This window comes from Amblyomma mixtum, chromosome 8, assembly GCF_055824585.1.
Source record: "Amblyomma mixtum isolate Tamu chromosome 8, ASM5582458v1, whole genome shotgun sequence".
NCBI lineage: Eukaryota > Metazoa > Arthropoda > Arachnida > Ixodida > Ixodidae > Amblyomma > Amblyomma mixtum.
In genome coordinates this window covers 60349195-60364402 of record NC_143019.1, presented here as the reverse complement: position 1 = coordinate 60364402, position 15208 = coordinate 60349195, and the positions used below count along the sequence as shown (strand labels likewise).

At 43.5% G+C, this 15208-nt stretch overlaps 1 protein-coding gene across 4 annotated transcripts in view; it reads left to right on the top strand.

The window, feature by feature from the left end:
- The first annotated feature begins 1210 nt into the window (after nucleotides 1–1210).
- The window catches only part of Sym (symplekin scaffold protein), a 39720-nt gene continuing 25722 nt past the window's right edge, over nucleotides 1211–15208 (top strand). For all 4 annotated transcript variants that reach the window (XM_089558280.1, XM_089558279.1, XM_089558278.1 and 1 more), the window contains exons 1-13: nucleotides 1211–1481; nucleotides 2092–2220; nucleotides 2686–2759; nucleotides 2844–2958; nucleotides 3652–3770; nucleotides 5117–5174; nucleotides 5409–5560; nucleotides 7725–7822; nucleotides 8734–8792; nucleotides 8972–9067; nucleotides 10764–10886; nucleotides 12047–12196; nucleotides 13631–13795. In XM_089558280.1, coding sequence (XP_089414406.1) covers nucleotides 1380–1481; nucleotides 2092–2220; nucleotides 2686–2759; nucleotides 2844–2958; nucleotides 3652–3770; nucleotides 5117–5174; nucleotides 5409–5560; nucleotides 7725–7822; nucleotides 8734–8792; nucleotides 8972–9067; nucleotides 10764–10886; nucleotides 12047–12196; nucleotides 13631–13795 — 1440 coding nt within the window. In that variant the 5' untranslated portion in view covers nucleotides 1211–1379. The remainder of the gene's footprint in view (nucleotides 1482–2091; nucleotides 2221–2685; nucleotides 2760–2843; nucleotides 2959–3651; nucleotides 3771–5116; nucleotides 5175–5408; nucleotides 5561–7724; nucleotides 7823–8733; nucleotides 8793–8971; nucleotides 9068–10763; nucleotides 10887–12046; nucleotides 12197–13630; nucleotides 13796–15208) is intronic.

Below are 15208 nucleotides of genomic sequence, written 5' to 3'. Positions count from 1 at the left end.
TAGGTATTAAAAATAAGATATCAAAGAAATTAGTTGCAAAGATGACGACGCGGGTAACGCAGAGCAGACGACAAGCAGACGACGCCCGGACAGCCGCGCAAGCGAAGACGGCGACGTCGGCGACATTCGCACTGCAGCAGCGTCATTGGCGTCATGTCGAGTCACACAGTGAGCTTTTCTTGGAGTCTTTATACTAAGCACTAGCACGACAGCATATTAGCCCAGCGCACTGTGATTTCTTCTGTACGAGTCAAAGGTTGAAAATTTTCGCTGCCTTTCTCTTGGTGTGTTTATTCATAGCCACAGACTGATGCGTTTCAATACATGTCAGATGTTTTACTTCCCTGCTATTTACCTGAATCTCTTACAAAGTCGCGTACAAACCTATATTCAGTCATGTAGCATTTTATTATATATACGGTACCTACCTTGATACTTTTTCTTTATCCCCTATATATTCTCTGTGCGCTCATGTCTTCTAGGTTTACATTATGGCGTTTTTATATTTTGATTTTTAGGATGCCTGTTACTGATACTGCAATGTCACTGAAGCCTAAAATCACTTTTTGAACATCGATTGTCACTGCTGTCGTTCTTTTAATAAATTGTTCTTTTAATAAATTGTTCTTTGTACAAAACCATTTACGCTTTTCGTTCTCAAGCGAGCGCAGCTGCTAAGCAGTCGCGCCGCTCGCCAACATGCACCATGCACCAACAGACACATCGAAATACAATAGCGAGTGAGCAGATTCCGTAAGTACTTTAAGAAATCAAGCTTGAATGCAGCGCGGGAGCAGTTAATCGCCAGTATTTACAAAGCTTCGATCGAGCAAGCGGCCGCCAGCACCAGTAACGCGCGAGTACAGTGCACTTTAGCGCGAGCAACCGGCCACAACCAGCCGCCTAAACGCGCGCCGCCATATTGGATTTTTGATGCGTTTACCGCCTCTCCCAGGTGCCGCCACCATCGCCTCCGGAAGAAAACGTCCCCATTGGCTCTATAAGAGTGTCACTCCCTTGGCGAAACCTCCTCGAAAACAGTAAACTATAATTTTTAACTTGTATATTATAAATACTGTTGAACAATCTCAGTTTTTTTTTGTTACTAAAAATTGAATCTTAATGTACTTTTTCTACTTTTACTGCACTGGTGTAGGTGGTGCAGCGGTTTCGAACAAAATTTTTTTCGAGCACTCGCTCTTTTTTTTTTTTGCGACACTTCCGGCTTGTTGTGCTAGCCGTCATGGCGAACGAGTCTGTTGTCGGAGCTGGCTTGCCACTGCCGCAGAACCGCGAAATGTAGATCCGTTTGCGCTTAATCGCCACTGCAGTTTTTTCTCCATTCCTCCGCATTTCGTAGACGATTCCCACAGCGCGTCATGGCGACCAAGAAAAAGGCGCTTGAAATGCGCCGTAGCACAGCGGCGCAGTTTTTCATGGATGAAGAGCAACAAGTCGAACAGAAGTCCACCACCGACCGGGTTATTACATTTCTCATTTACTTACGAGTTCACATGCCATTCAAGTTCGATAAGTGGTCTCAGAGGGCTATGGACTGGAGCCTAGCACCGTTACATATGCACTGTGGTGGGGGACATTCCCGCTTAACACATTATTTACACCAGCCAGCTTCTCAGGAGTTCGTGTATCCAGTTGCGCGTTTTTGGGATTTAATAGTGTCGTTAGCGTGTCGCATTCGACACCAGTGGCTTAGGATGGGACGCTGATGAGTGGGCTATCGAAAAATGACGCAGTACTAGTTTGGATGTCTCGCTGTGATTGGGCGCACACCTGTTTTTTACCGTTGCATTACGAAAGTATTTCGCAGCTTCGCTTTCAGCTGACGTCGCGAGTCAAGGGCCGTCCGAGTTTGTTTATGATCGGTTAGGAAGTGCCGCGCCTACATCTCCGGACAACTTGAAAGAGTCATGTTCACGCGTTGTATATGGTGGCTGTATTAAAAGCGCCGGTACTACTCGACTGATGAATATTGAGAACCTCGTGCGGCTGTCGCGTGGTAGCTTTACCCTGTTTTAACTCGGTTGTCAGCGCGCTGGCGCATCATGACATCTCGTGGATGCCCCCTTTCAGGTTGTCGAATTGATCAATCATTCTGCATTGCACCAAAGCATTAAAGATCACCAGAAAGTGAACAACCTGCGTCAAGTTCAGGAGCTCATCGTGTTCAAAGAGCCGGACCTCCTCGACAACTTTCTCGATGTAAGTGTTTTCATATTTTCTGCTGCAAGGCACGTTTGCTCACACATTTTTTGATGCGCGAGGTGCATTTCTACTGAGTGTTGTAAGGACAGGTAGCCATCAAACCGCATGATATCCACTGTCATCCTTTCTTAATTCCTTTTTTTTTGAAATTGTTGTTTTCACACTTCTGTGTTGTCACTACAACCACCAAGACAGCAAAAAATCTTCTATAGTTTTAACAAAGTCTGCGATAAGGGTCCTTCATTCTGTATCTGCATTCACCAATTTCGCCAGTATCACAGCGATGTCAAAGCCTGCCGAACCAAGTAACAAATGTGCAGCATGTAGCCTGATAACACTTTCATTTAGTACCTCAATTTAATTCTTGTTCCACACTCATACACAGCATTAAAACTGGATACTGAAAGTGAAGTAGATGTGATAGCACTAAATGGTACTGTTCTTTCTGTTTGTGACTTCCAGGAAATGCTTGCATTCCAAAATGACAGGTCCTCAGAGGTCCGAAAGTTCATTGTTGGTTTTATAGAGGAGGCATGGTAAGTCCATCATTCACAACATTAATGGTACTGAAGAAGTTCGCATATGCTGTCGCTCATTGCTATTGTATAAATTTTTTCCAGCAAAAGAGATCCTGATATCTTCCCAAAGGTCTTGGCCAATCTTCGAATGATGTTTCAGGATGAAGCAGTTGCAGTGCAGAAGAGAGTTATCCAGGCCACAACTCAGCTGTACAAAGTATGCCATGTTTCTGAACTGACATGTATAACTGTAGAATTTGTGCAATGCTAGCACCTATGGTTTTTCAGATATCACTCTGAAATTGGTCAGTAGTTAAAGCAGCAATACATTTTTTAACTGGAAGTGCGTTGTTTGCTGTGCTGCTGGCAGAGGACATCGAAGCTTCCTCACTGCAGTGCAACTATGTGTCTTTGTAGAATTACAGGAGCGAAAACGAAAAGATAAATACTACTGCTGCGAGTAACCGCGTCATGATAGTTACTATAGTCTGGTTCAAATCAAGAACGGAGCAGCAAGTGCCCTCCAGCCAACAACTTCGCTGTTAATCCCCTTGGACTTGTTAGCGTGAAGTTGCAGGGGGTGGCAGGCGAAACGCATTTAACCACTGCTTAATCGGATTAACCACAGCGTCGTCAAAATCGATATACAACATTGACTGGAGGGCCCCCTTTGAAGGGTGTCTGCCACTTCGTCTTCAGTCGTATCCGACTGTATGACATAGCATTTAAAATAGGAACGTTTGTGACATACACTAGCAGAATTCATGTTCTTTGCCTCTGTTTTGCGCCGCACATTCAGGACGAGCGTAGACCATCTAGCCTGAACTAGGCTTTTGACTGAGATGTTCATATTCTTTGGTGAGAAAGTTGTCGCATAGTTTGAAGGCCTACCATGCTTATCTTCTGCCAGGTGGCGCTCAGGTGGATATGCCAAGCTAAGGAGGTAGACGATCTCATGGAAACCTCGTGGGAGTACATTCGAAGCCTCAAGAACGACATTGTGGCTCTTTTGGATTGCGAGAATGACGGGTGAGCCTTTACTTTCTCATTTGATTGAGAATTTGTGTGGCTGAATTCTTAATTTAGATTTGTGTGTGAATGGAAAGGAACAAATTAAGACAGACAAAGATAAAATGTATCTCACATTGCAATGCATGTTTGCTTCTGGAACTAAACTATATTTCATTGATTGCATTGCCACTTGGTGCTGCTGTGTTGAATTTCAGAGTAATTTTATTGTATGAGCAGGAATACGTTGATCAGTTGATCAGTCATATTTATATTGTATATATATGACAGATAACTCATTTCTACTTTTAGTATGCTGCCATGGTGGCTCAGTGGTTATGATGCTCGGCTGCTGACCCGAGAGACGCAGGTTCGATCCCGGCCGTGGCGGTTGCATTTCGATGGAGGCGAAATGCTAGAGGCCCGTGTACTGTGCAATGTCAGTGCACATTAAAGAACCCCAGGTGGTCGAAATTATCCGGAGTCCTCCAATACGGCGTCCCTCATAGCCTGAGTCGCATTGGGATGTTGGGAACACCATAAAACCATAAAATCGATCAACTTGTAGCATAGCCAGAGATTTCAGAGTTAGGTGCACTTAGGAGGACTTTAGCAGGGAGGGGGAAGGGGAGTGAAGGGTATTACAGCAGACAATGCCATCTTTGATGTGATCCTGATTTTACCTGATAGTGTGTTGAGTTGTGGGGAGAAATCTAACCAAGATTTAATGGCAAGGTAATTTGTTTGTGTGAAAATGGTTTTCTTACTTTTAAAAATGAAAAATCTCTGGTGATCATGTTTAAAAGTTCATTTTCTCAGATTAAGGTCATGTACTGTTATTTCCATTGCTTGTGTAATTTTTTTCATGGCATTTCCATCTTATTGAACAGTTAGTATTCAAAAGTTGCATGACTGAACAAAATTGTACGAGACTGCACCTGTGTGAAGCAGTGTCGTGCCATTAGCAAAATAAAATCTCATGTTATGAAAATCTTGTGTAAAATTGAAATGGGACGGTTATGGTCCTATAGGTTTTGGTGCTTTGAAACATGCTGCTATGTGAACTCTGTTCGTGGGCTGGTCTGTTTCGAGAGAGGCCCTCCACCCATTTTACTTTTGTCTGCGCTATACCAGTCATGTTTTTGTGCAGTTTTTATTACAAACACTGCAACCTTTTTTCTTCCGTCTTACCTAGTCCGAGTTGTTCCAGCAAATAACGCTGGTACCACGCTGTTTATTGGAAACCTTTTGAAAAAAAAAAAGCAGAAATGCATCTTGTCCGTCCATCTCTGCCTTTTGCATGTGCAGTTATTGAAAGAAAGAAGGCATTTTTTTTTTCATGCTGTTGTTTGCCATCTCCATTTCAGTATCCGCACTCACACAATCAAGTTTATGGAAATGCTAGTCATCCTACAGACATACCCGGTGAGTGTTTCATATCCCAAAAACATGCGTGTAAAAAACTACCTTGAATTTGCGTTTGAAAAGAGCGGAATTGGTGACACCCCCTCCCCCTTTTTTTTCTTACGTTTTCTGGCCTATAAAAGCTCTGTTTTCAGTGAAAGTGTGTCCATTTAAAGCTGTCTACGTGGATTAACACACTTGCGACAGTAATGATTTCATGTTCTTTTTCTCTTTTGGCAATTACTTGAAATGCAGGATGGTGACAGTCCCAAGAAAACTGCAAACGATTTCGCTTTGGACGATGTACCCTTGACTCTGAAGTTCATCAAGCCACGCAGGCTGGAGGAAGAAGCGAAGAAGGTCTTCGATGCACTTGTTGTCTTTCACGGTACACCACACATCTCAAGGTAATCTTTTATATCATCTCGGAACACTTTGTGGGCAGTTTTAAATTTGGTTTCTGACTTAAAGGGGCCCAGAAACACAATTTTAGTCAACTGTTCTGCCTGTTGATTGCATACAGTGAGTTATAATGGTGCTATTAGCGTCGATAATACCGTGTATATTCCGTTTTTTAATATTTTAATGTCCTCCCAAAAACAACTTCATGGCTCTGATGGTGTCGCCACACAGTGGCGGGTTTTTAGCAGCGGATATGACATCACCTGGCGCGAGCTTGATGATCGGACAAACAGTAAATATACTGCAAATTGTGTGAATAAATACGTAGACACATTTTGTCACCTGTCTGCGTTTTATATTAGAGCAACAAAAACAACTTGTTTGTCTTAGATAAAAGCCCTGTAAAGCAAGTAAAATAAAAATACACCACCAGGGGCGCTTTGGCATGGAAACGACGCTGCCCGTCTCAGCAAGAACGAGTTACAGAGAGCAGGCAACCATGGAGTACAAACTTCCGCGACGTGCTCTGGCTGGCTGTTTTGATTGGTTGCGCCAGGTGCCGTCATTGGGAGAGCGAAATAGGAGTGGGAAGCCCCGCCAAAATCGAGTTGAGGGCAGCATTTTGTTTGCTTGTATTTTGAAATTTCTTCACTGAATAACTCCGGTTCCTGTGCATCGATTCGTGTTATTCTTTTTAAGTCAGCATCCGTGTGGCATAAACAACCCACCTGAAGTATAGCCGGTATCCCCCCAAGCAGTGTTTCGCAGCCCCTTTAAGCTTTGTATTCAGTAGTAGTAACTAAGGCAAAATTCTAGAGGCCCGTGTACTGTGCGATGTCAGCGCACATTAAAGAACCCCAGGTGGTCGAAATTATCTGGAGCCCTTTCCTACGGCCTCCCTCATAGCCTGAGAGTCACTTTGGGACTTTAAACCCTACAAAAGCACAAACCTCAATAGTACTAACTGTGTCAGTGTTAGTGACATACCTGGTGCAAAGTTAGCAAACTATTCGCCTCCATCGAAATTCGGCCGCCGCAGCCAGGTTCGATCCCGGCCGCGGCGGCCGAATTTCAATGGAGGCGAAATTCTAGAGGCCCGTGTACTGTGCGATGTCAGCGCACCTTAAAGAACCCCAGGTGGTTGAAATTTCCGGAGCCCTTCACTACGGCGTCCCTCATAGCCTGAGTCGCTTTGGGACGTTAAACCCCAATAAACCAATAAACCAAACTATTCATTAAGGGGGGACGAGGGTCTTAAAACAGACCTTTTTATTTGTAGCTAGAATGTCATGAAACTTTGCACACAGATGCATTTTTTTCTTCTGATTTCAAAAATGTGGTTATAATTGAGCTGGTGATCTTAGATCAAAAGTTATCTCCAATTCTAGAGTGTAATTAGGTCATTTCTTACACAGCTTTAATGAACTTTCTCATTGCATTTTGTTGCTTTTAATTACACGAGTTAATAGCCAGAGAATTCTCATACCCGATGACATTCTTACTTTTTCTGTTTAGGCCACGTATAAATAGCAATTTACAATTAGCTTAACGAGTTGCAGTGTAAGATACTGTGACCTCTTACTCTCGACATAGTATGTCAGGATGACATGCCTTTAGAGAAAAACGAAGAATGTCATCGGGTATGGGAACTCTCTGGCTATCAATTCATGTAAATAAAAGCAACAAATTGCAATGAGAAAGTTCATTAAAGCTGCGTAAGAAATTACCCAATTACATTCTAGACTTTGTAAGATTTAAGACCACCAGCTCAATTATGATTACATATTTGGAACCAGAAGAGAAAAATGCATCTGTGTGCAAAATTTCATGAAATAAAAAAGTTGGTTTGAAGACCCTCGTCCCCCCTTAAGGTAAGTGCCTTTACACACAGCACCTAGCTGTTACCGAAACACTGTGGGCTGCTGGTGACAGTTGAAGTTCACAAACCATGGTAGTCTGGTTGCAGTTTTGCTCTGGAGTCGTGTCATTTCACCAAATGCATTTCACCATTCAATTGCAGTGTGTAGTGCTGACAGTTATGATTTAAAAGCTTTTGCCATTTGCATTAGAATCTGGAATCGGAAGTGTAAGCCTTCTATGAGCAGTGTATTATTTGAACTTGTCATAACTCTTGTCTCCGTGTGTGCTTTTTTCTTTTCGCTTATTCAGCATCAACTTGATGACATGCATGCAAGCTTTGGTGCTTATTGCAAAGCACCGGTCAGAGTTCATGTCAAGGGTCATCCAGGCACTGGAATCCCTTCATGGTGAGTGTTGCCAGTGCATTGAGAACGGCTGCCCCAAGCTCACACTAGGAGGATTAAAATCTTGCTAGCTTTAATGCTTTCTCTGTTGTAAACAAGTTGAACTTGTACTTGTGCCCAGTGCCCCTAACAATGGACAAAGTTTTAGGTCCCTTAGCCTGCCTTAGGCAACAGAGCCTTGCAATGAACTTTTTTTTTAACATATTTAAAAGACATTGAACATCTCGATAAGCTCTAAATTCACTTGCACGTTACCTTCATGCATTCTTCATGCAGTGAACTTCGTCAGCCCATTTGTCGGGCTATGCACTCCATCATTCCATAGGTTACATTAATACTCGCCATTGCATCCTTAGTACCCATTTCATGGCCGCATTTTATCTCCGTTTTTTTTTAACCTCTTCCACACTGCTCTCCTTCGGTCTTTATCTCCCAAGTTCCCCTTCCTATGCAGAGTAGCATGCCAGCGCATTTAAACACGGGCTAAATTCTCTGTATTTCATTAAAGAGTCTCTCTCTCTCTCTCTCCAGGCACATTGATAAATCTGGAAAGAATTTCATGTGCCATGAATCGAAATACAGAATACAGAGGGGTGTTCTGACAAGCCAGCCTTATTTTTTGACTATGGATCGCACTTAATAACCTGATAAGACAGTGGTTGTTTTGATTGGAAGCATTTTGCATGATTTTATGTCGCACTGTGTTGGCCATGATTACGGTCGTGTAAAAAAAAACAAAGCGGCCAGTAATTTTGGTATAGCTTTTGTTAAATTTGCCTTTGCAAGACATCACCAAAGGCGAGCAGTAATGGGCTTCCAACCCTGTTGTTTTAAAATGCAACCCCATTTAAGTTGACAACTTATGTGCAGTCTAGGCTCAGCTGCAAGTCACTGACATTTTTGCTGACTTTCAGCTAATCTGCCTCCTACTTTGGCCAAGTCTCAAGTGAGCAGCGTACGAAAACATCTCAAGGTATGAAACGCCTCTTTTTGTTACCCTGCTAGTAATACTGTTTTATTGTCTGTTGGAGATTGCACACTTAATGCCAAATGATTGTGGGCATTGTTACCACTTTTAGTTGAATGTTAACTAACTAAAGTGCCTAGGCAAAAGCAGGCCTGACTGGTGTCTTGTATGCTTCTTGTGCACAGCTCCAGCTCCTAACCCTTATGAAGCACCCAGCCGCAGTTGACTATCACACCCAGATCAGCACTCTTCTCACTGACTTGGGGGCGACACCACAAGAGGTATGGTGCCTTTTTTCTACTATAAAACATACATACATAAAGCACTCTGTTAAAAAGCATCTCTTACTAGAATGTAGTCTGCCTTGTGCGACTTGCACTTACATGACAGAAGCCAACAGCCACAGAAACCAAGGGGCACAGGGGATTTTTTTTTTTAATTAATATTTTTATTTTGTGGTGTTGATCAATTTAGAATATTACTGAATATGTTATCGCTTAAAGCTAATTGATAGAAAAGCAGAAGAAAAAACAACCACATGCCGCCGGTGGGATCCGAACCCACGACCTCCGAATTACGCGTCCGGTGCTCTAATTCGATGACGTTCTACGTCACACCTGCGGTAACTCAGGACGTTCTACGTCCGCCGCTTATGAACGTGGGTGGCGCTGACGAACACTCCCAAGGTTAGGTTATTTGTAAACATAAATACCCCCGAAAGCAGAAGGTTTGACAGCCATCGCCGTAGCTCAGAGGTAGAGCACCGGACGCGTAATTCGGAGGTCGTGGGTTCGGATCCCACCGGCGGCATGTGGTTGTTTTTTCTTCTGCTTTTCTATCAATTAGCTTTAAACGATAACATATTCAGTAATATTCTAAATTGATCAACACCACAAAATAAAAATATTAATTAAAAAAAAAAATCCCCTGTGCCCCTTGGTTTCTGTGGCTGTTGGCTTCTGTCATATTTATAATGAGCCCCTCATTCCCCTTCCCTTGTTTGCTTAATTGCACTTACATTAGTTTGATCAACTTTTTTTTTTTTCTAACTTTAAAATGTATGATCACCATCACCTCTGCTTGCTTTGAGTGTGAAGCCACACACTGGTCCATCATTCATGGTGGCAGCATGTAAGGATGTGTGGCTAAATGAAGTGGCACCCATCAAAAACACTGTCTCAGTTCAACCCAGTTTAAGCTTGAGACAGGAAACAATAACACCTTCAGAGGCGAACATGACAGAAGAACGATGCAGGACAAGTGCTCATTGTCTTTGAAGGCACTATCGTTTCCCATCTCAAATGATGTGCACCATCTAGCCCAAATCGAAGATTTTCTAAACCAGTTTAAGCTGTTTTGCTTCAACTGTGGAGGCTAACTGCTTTGTTGCCTCAATAGAGTTTGTCCGCTGTGATCATCTATGCCTTGATACAAAGTCATGTGAGCAGGTCTGTATGTATCGTGTTGGCATCTTGCATCTTAGAACACGTTTAATATGTTCAGAGCATCATGGATCACCGGCAGGTCATGTCGTGTATTGACGCTATGTGGCTGCAAATATTGTCACGCTATGAAGCCTTGGGACAGCTCAGATTTTAATGCAATAGCAAAAAGGGGCCAGTTTCACAGAAAAGCTGGTGTCATCAGCGGTGTCTGTTGTTGGCATCAGCATCGGCGTTGTTGGCCGTGAGCAAAAAATCCATGAAAAATCCACCATGAAGCAACCGAGGTGGTAGATGGACCACCTATGTCACCCTATGTCAAAGGTATTTTTTGTAACAGAATGTGGTGAGCACATGATCATCAGTGGAAAGATGTGTTTCTTGGCCGAGTAATAAATAATCTCGATAGATTATATAGAGGATCTTTGAAGACTGGGTGAGTTTCAGATGAGCATGTCCAGACATCTGCGCTGCAGTTGATTTTTGCCTGAGAAATTTTTAATTCATTCTGCGGGGCATGGCTTTGGTGTTGCAGATATCGAGGAGCATGCCTAAACCCGAGGAGCTCAAGAAGCGGGCACGTCTCATTGAGGAGGGCACGGTAGCTGCAGCTGGAAGTGCAGCGGCTCCACCTAGTGTCAAGCGGATAAAACTTGAGGTGAGCCTGCTCTTCCTTCATTCTCCCTCCGTCTTCTTCTCTGCGGCCTGAGTTTGAGTTTGACAAGTGTTGAAGTTGTGTATTTGTATTGCATAGTTGCATCACACTCGGGTAACTCTGACCTCGCTGTATAGGTAAATGCTTGCATGTTATGTAAAGACTACATTGAAATTAGTATGACAATTTGTGGAGCTATGTTGCATTCACTGTATCCTAGTTTGAAATTAAGTGTACCAATTTCTTGAGCTGTATTGCATTGACTGTGCATTGGTAGTTTAAAATTAAATGTAAGTTTTTTTAGCTATTTTGTGTTTAGTGTCTTTGTTGACCGGATTTTGAGTCATTTTGTGTTCAGTGTTCTTGCTTGACTGGATAGCATAAGCTCTTATGCTGTCTGTCTAGTATACTACATGGTTTAGTAATATAAATGCTTTTATTGATACATACTGCAGTCTTTGTTCCAGACCTTAGCAGGGTGGGTACATGTACATAATTTCACATACATAAAGGCAAAACAATATCAGTAAATTGTTTCAGGTGCTCTTCAAAAGGTTTTAATGATTTCTGCGTGACTGCGTCATTAGTGAGGTTATTCCAATCAATTATGGTTCATGGGAAGTAAAAGTACTTAGAAGAATTAATTCTTGAGTTGATAACTAGCATTATCTCAGCATTATCGGAAGAGGGTGGAGTGGGTGAGGGAACAAACGCGGGTTAATGACATCCTAGTTGAAATCAAGAGGAAGAAGTGGGCTTGGGCAGGGCATGTAATGCTAAGGCAAGATATCCACTGGTCCTTAAGGGTAACGGAGTGGATTCCAAGAGAAAGCAAACGTAGCAGGGGACGGCGGAAAGTTAGGTGGGCGGATGAGATTAAGAAGTTTGCGGGGATACAGTGGCGGCAACTGGCAGAGGACAGGGTTAATTGGAGAGATATGGGAGAGGCCTTTGCCCTGCAGTGGGTGTAGTCAGGCTGATGATGATGATGATGTCAGCATTATCTTGAATTGATAATGCAGCAACATTTTGTGTTGCATAGCATGCACACTGTCAGGTAGTAATTGCCTCGGTTTACTCTCACCACTGTAGTAGTGCCAGGTGCTTTGAACTTTAAGCATTGTTGTTTCCCCTTGTCTCTGAGTGGCTTGTTTCCATTGAAGGCCGAAGAAGAGGAGGAAGAGAAGGAAGAAGAGGACACCAGCTTGCCCATATCAAAGGCAGCTACTAACACAGCCATTGACATCACCGCTGAAGATTTGGTGCCGCGTCTGACGACTGTGAATGTCACGGACGTAGTTCTTGTGAGCATGGTGAGTGCTTGTGCCATTGCTCTTGACTGAAAAGTTGCACTTTTATCTTTCGCTGCCTCTCCGCGTATTGGTGAGATGTATCATGTTTACACGAATATACCAGGAAGTTCTTCTTTTTTCCTGACATCATTGGTTTCAAAACACATCTTGCATTATTTTTTGGGACCAGGGTACAAATATAACGGGCATTTTTTTTATTGCTGCTCAAGATTTGAGCAGCGACCTTCTCCATCGTACCCGTTAGCTGCTAGGAGAAGCCAACTTTTCAGTGACTTTTCGGGCCATGCGCAGAGGCAAAAGAACGAGGTGGCAGTGAACATAGAGAAGGCACTCAAAAAGTGTAATGGAATAGGGAAAGAAAAGAAGGATGAACGGGCACAGGATATGGTAGCACGAAACACATCGTGGCATTAGCATGGCGATGACAGCAGCTGCTGCTGCTCCATGGGAGACTGCGTTAATTAGCATGTTAGCTGATGTCATGCGCATTTCTGAAATGTTGCCTCTCAGATAATGTCGACTTGCTTCCAATTATTGTGCACAGTCTGTATCTTCCGAGCCCTAGCGCCTCAGTTGTAATTGGCTTGAACAAACTTGTCGTATTAGGATCATAATATTTTTGTCTTTTTTTTTTTTCATTTTTGTGAGGTTTCAGTTTTCCCCCTCTTGTTATATACAGGCAAATACAGTATGTCATTTGTAGGCCTGTGTGGTCTGTAACTTTACATGATTATCAACTGCACAGTGCCGTAGAAGGAACAGATAGCACAGGCACCAAGTTGTTTCTTTTGTGCCGGTGCCAGTGACAGGTTTTTTTGAGATTGTTGCTGAGGCCAGAATTAGTGATGAGAAAAGCTCATAGGCAGTGGCAGCAGCAAATAGGTAGATTGTGAGGAGATCCTAACACATGTGGTCAGCACCTGTGTTCCATTAGATTGCAGTGAATGAGAGGCAGCAGTGCGTCATGCAACTGCTAAGCACTTTATCATGGGGCTGTCTTAAAATCAAGTGTACTGCACACTTTTTGCTTACAGTGTTAGCAATGCCATGGTGAGAGATAAAACCTCGAAGTAATAGAAGCGCCAGTTTGGTGAGAAACAAAGAAATTATAAAAAGCACTCTTCTGGTGCAGTGCCAAAAATGCTGGAATCATGACTCCTCAGTAATGTGGGCTTGGCTTGCTCATTGTTTCAATTAGCAGAAATGCTAAGCAGCCTAGGTTTGCTGTCAAATGCCTGGCGCCCTCAGGGGTACAGTAGACTTCTTCAGCTTCCCCCTTGAATTTATTTTATTGTTCACTCACTGTGACATTGACTGTAGGACGACCGTTTGACTCCACTGGTTACTTTTTGTGGGGGCATACAATATGCTTGGTTGTATGCCTCCCCGATACACTGACACCTGTGGTCATTTGCCTTTCATTCCCCTCTTTAGCTTTCGCTGCCAGATACGATGCCAGCACACTTCCAAGCATCGTACACTCCCATCGCCGTGGCTGGCACGGAGACCCAAATCAAGCATTTGGCAAGGCTCATCTCGACACAGATGACCGCAGCAGGCCTCGGGAAGGGAGTCGAGGAGATGATGGTCAAGGCCAAGGTAAGGACAGTGGCACAAAAAAAAATGAAAGTGCAATGAAAAACACACTATAAAAAAAATGCAAATAATGCTAGATTAGCGAGACGTTTAAATTCTTTTCTTCTCTTTGAAATGCAAATTCTTGTCTGTGTATTAAATTATGCTTAGTTGATCATGGTCTCAATGCACCAGTTTGCTGAAAAAATAAATAAAAAAAAACGTGTAGCACTTGGAACCATAGAACAACTAGCACTAAGGGCTTAATGCTCAGTAGTCTGTTTGAATCTTTAAACGCACTTGGAGAAGGTTTGCTGTACAACTCAAAATTGTGTGATATAGCTTGGGTGCAAACATGTTATGCAGATCACAGAGGAGCACACTTACAGTATCTTTATGGAACTGCTTGGTCATTGCCTTAAGCTCATTTGTGGTAGTTCTGAACAAGAAAGGAAGCATGCTATTGGGTCTGAATTTACCTGTGCAGGTCTGCATTGACCCTTTGTAGAAGAGGGTCGATGTGGGTTATGCTAAATGTTTATGGTAGCCTCCAATTAATATTCTGGGAAAGGGCTTTAACAGCTAACCAAACTGAGTTTCGAGGTAACTGTTGGCAAAACTATTAATCATCTTGCAATGTAAGTTTGAGTGCAAGAGCAGATGTTGAGCTGTTTAGAGCTACAAAAAGATGGGACACAGTTAAGGGGAGATAACTCTTGCATGTGTCTGTGGGGTTCCTTTACCTGTGTGTTTCTTTTTAGAGCATTAGCTCTTGTTAGCTCATTCCCCAATTTCGCTCCGCCATCGTCATTGGCGTTGGTGTTGGCGTCCACAATGCCACCTGAAACCTGCCCTGGTTGGTGGGTGTCAAAGTGGAGAGAGAGAGAAATCCTCCTCCGCTGTTGGGGGTGAAGAGACATTCTATAGGTTGGGGCAACCAAAAGGAAATAAAAATAATATGCCCCTGCCTGCACCGCTTACGCACAACAGGCTTAACCCAATTTGAAAATAAAAGAATAGGCCCGTAGGCAAAATGTAATTTCACCACCCGTGGGTGGAAAAGTAAAATAAAAGGGGAAAATGCTACTGTAGCGACCCACAACCGGGGGAGCGGGCCCGGGGAGACTCCCCTGATCTCCCCTGGGAAGTAGCGGGAAGGGAAATGGGACATGGGAGGGGAATGGGGACAGCGAGTTTTTGCTCTGATCCTTCGATTGTCTCGACTCCATTACTGGCCTGCCTGGCCAGGGCAGGGAGGGCATCGAGATTGCCCAATGGTGCGGCCCCACTCACGGGATGCCCGACCACCCACCATACGCAACGGGCTCCGACCGTCGGAGACAGGACCTAACACGGGGTCAGTAGCTACCTGGGGCTCCTCCTCGCCACTAGGGGGCTTTTCCCACCTGCCGGCTACTAGCCATCGAGTGTTTTTCG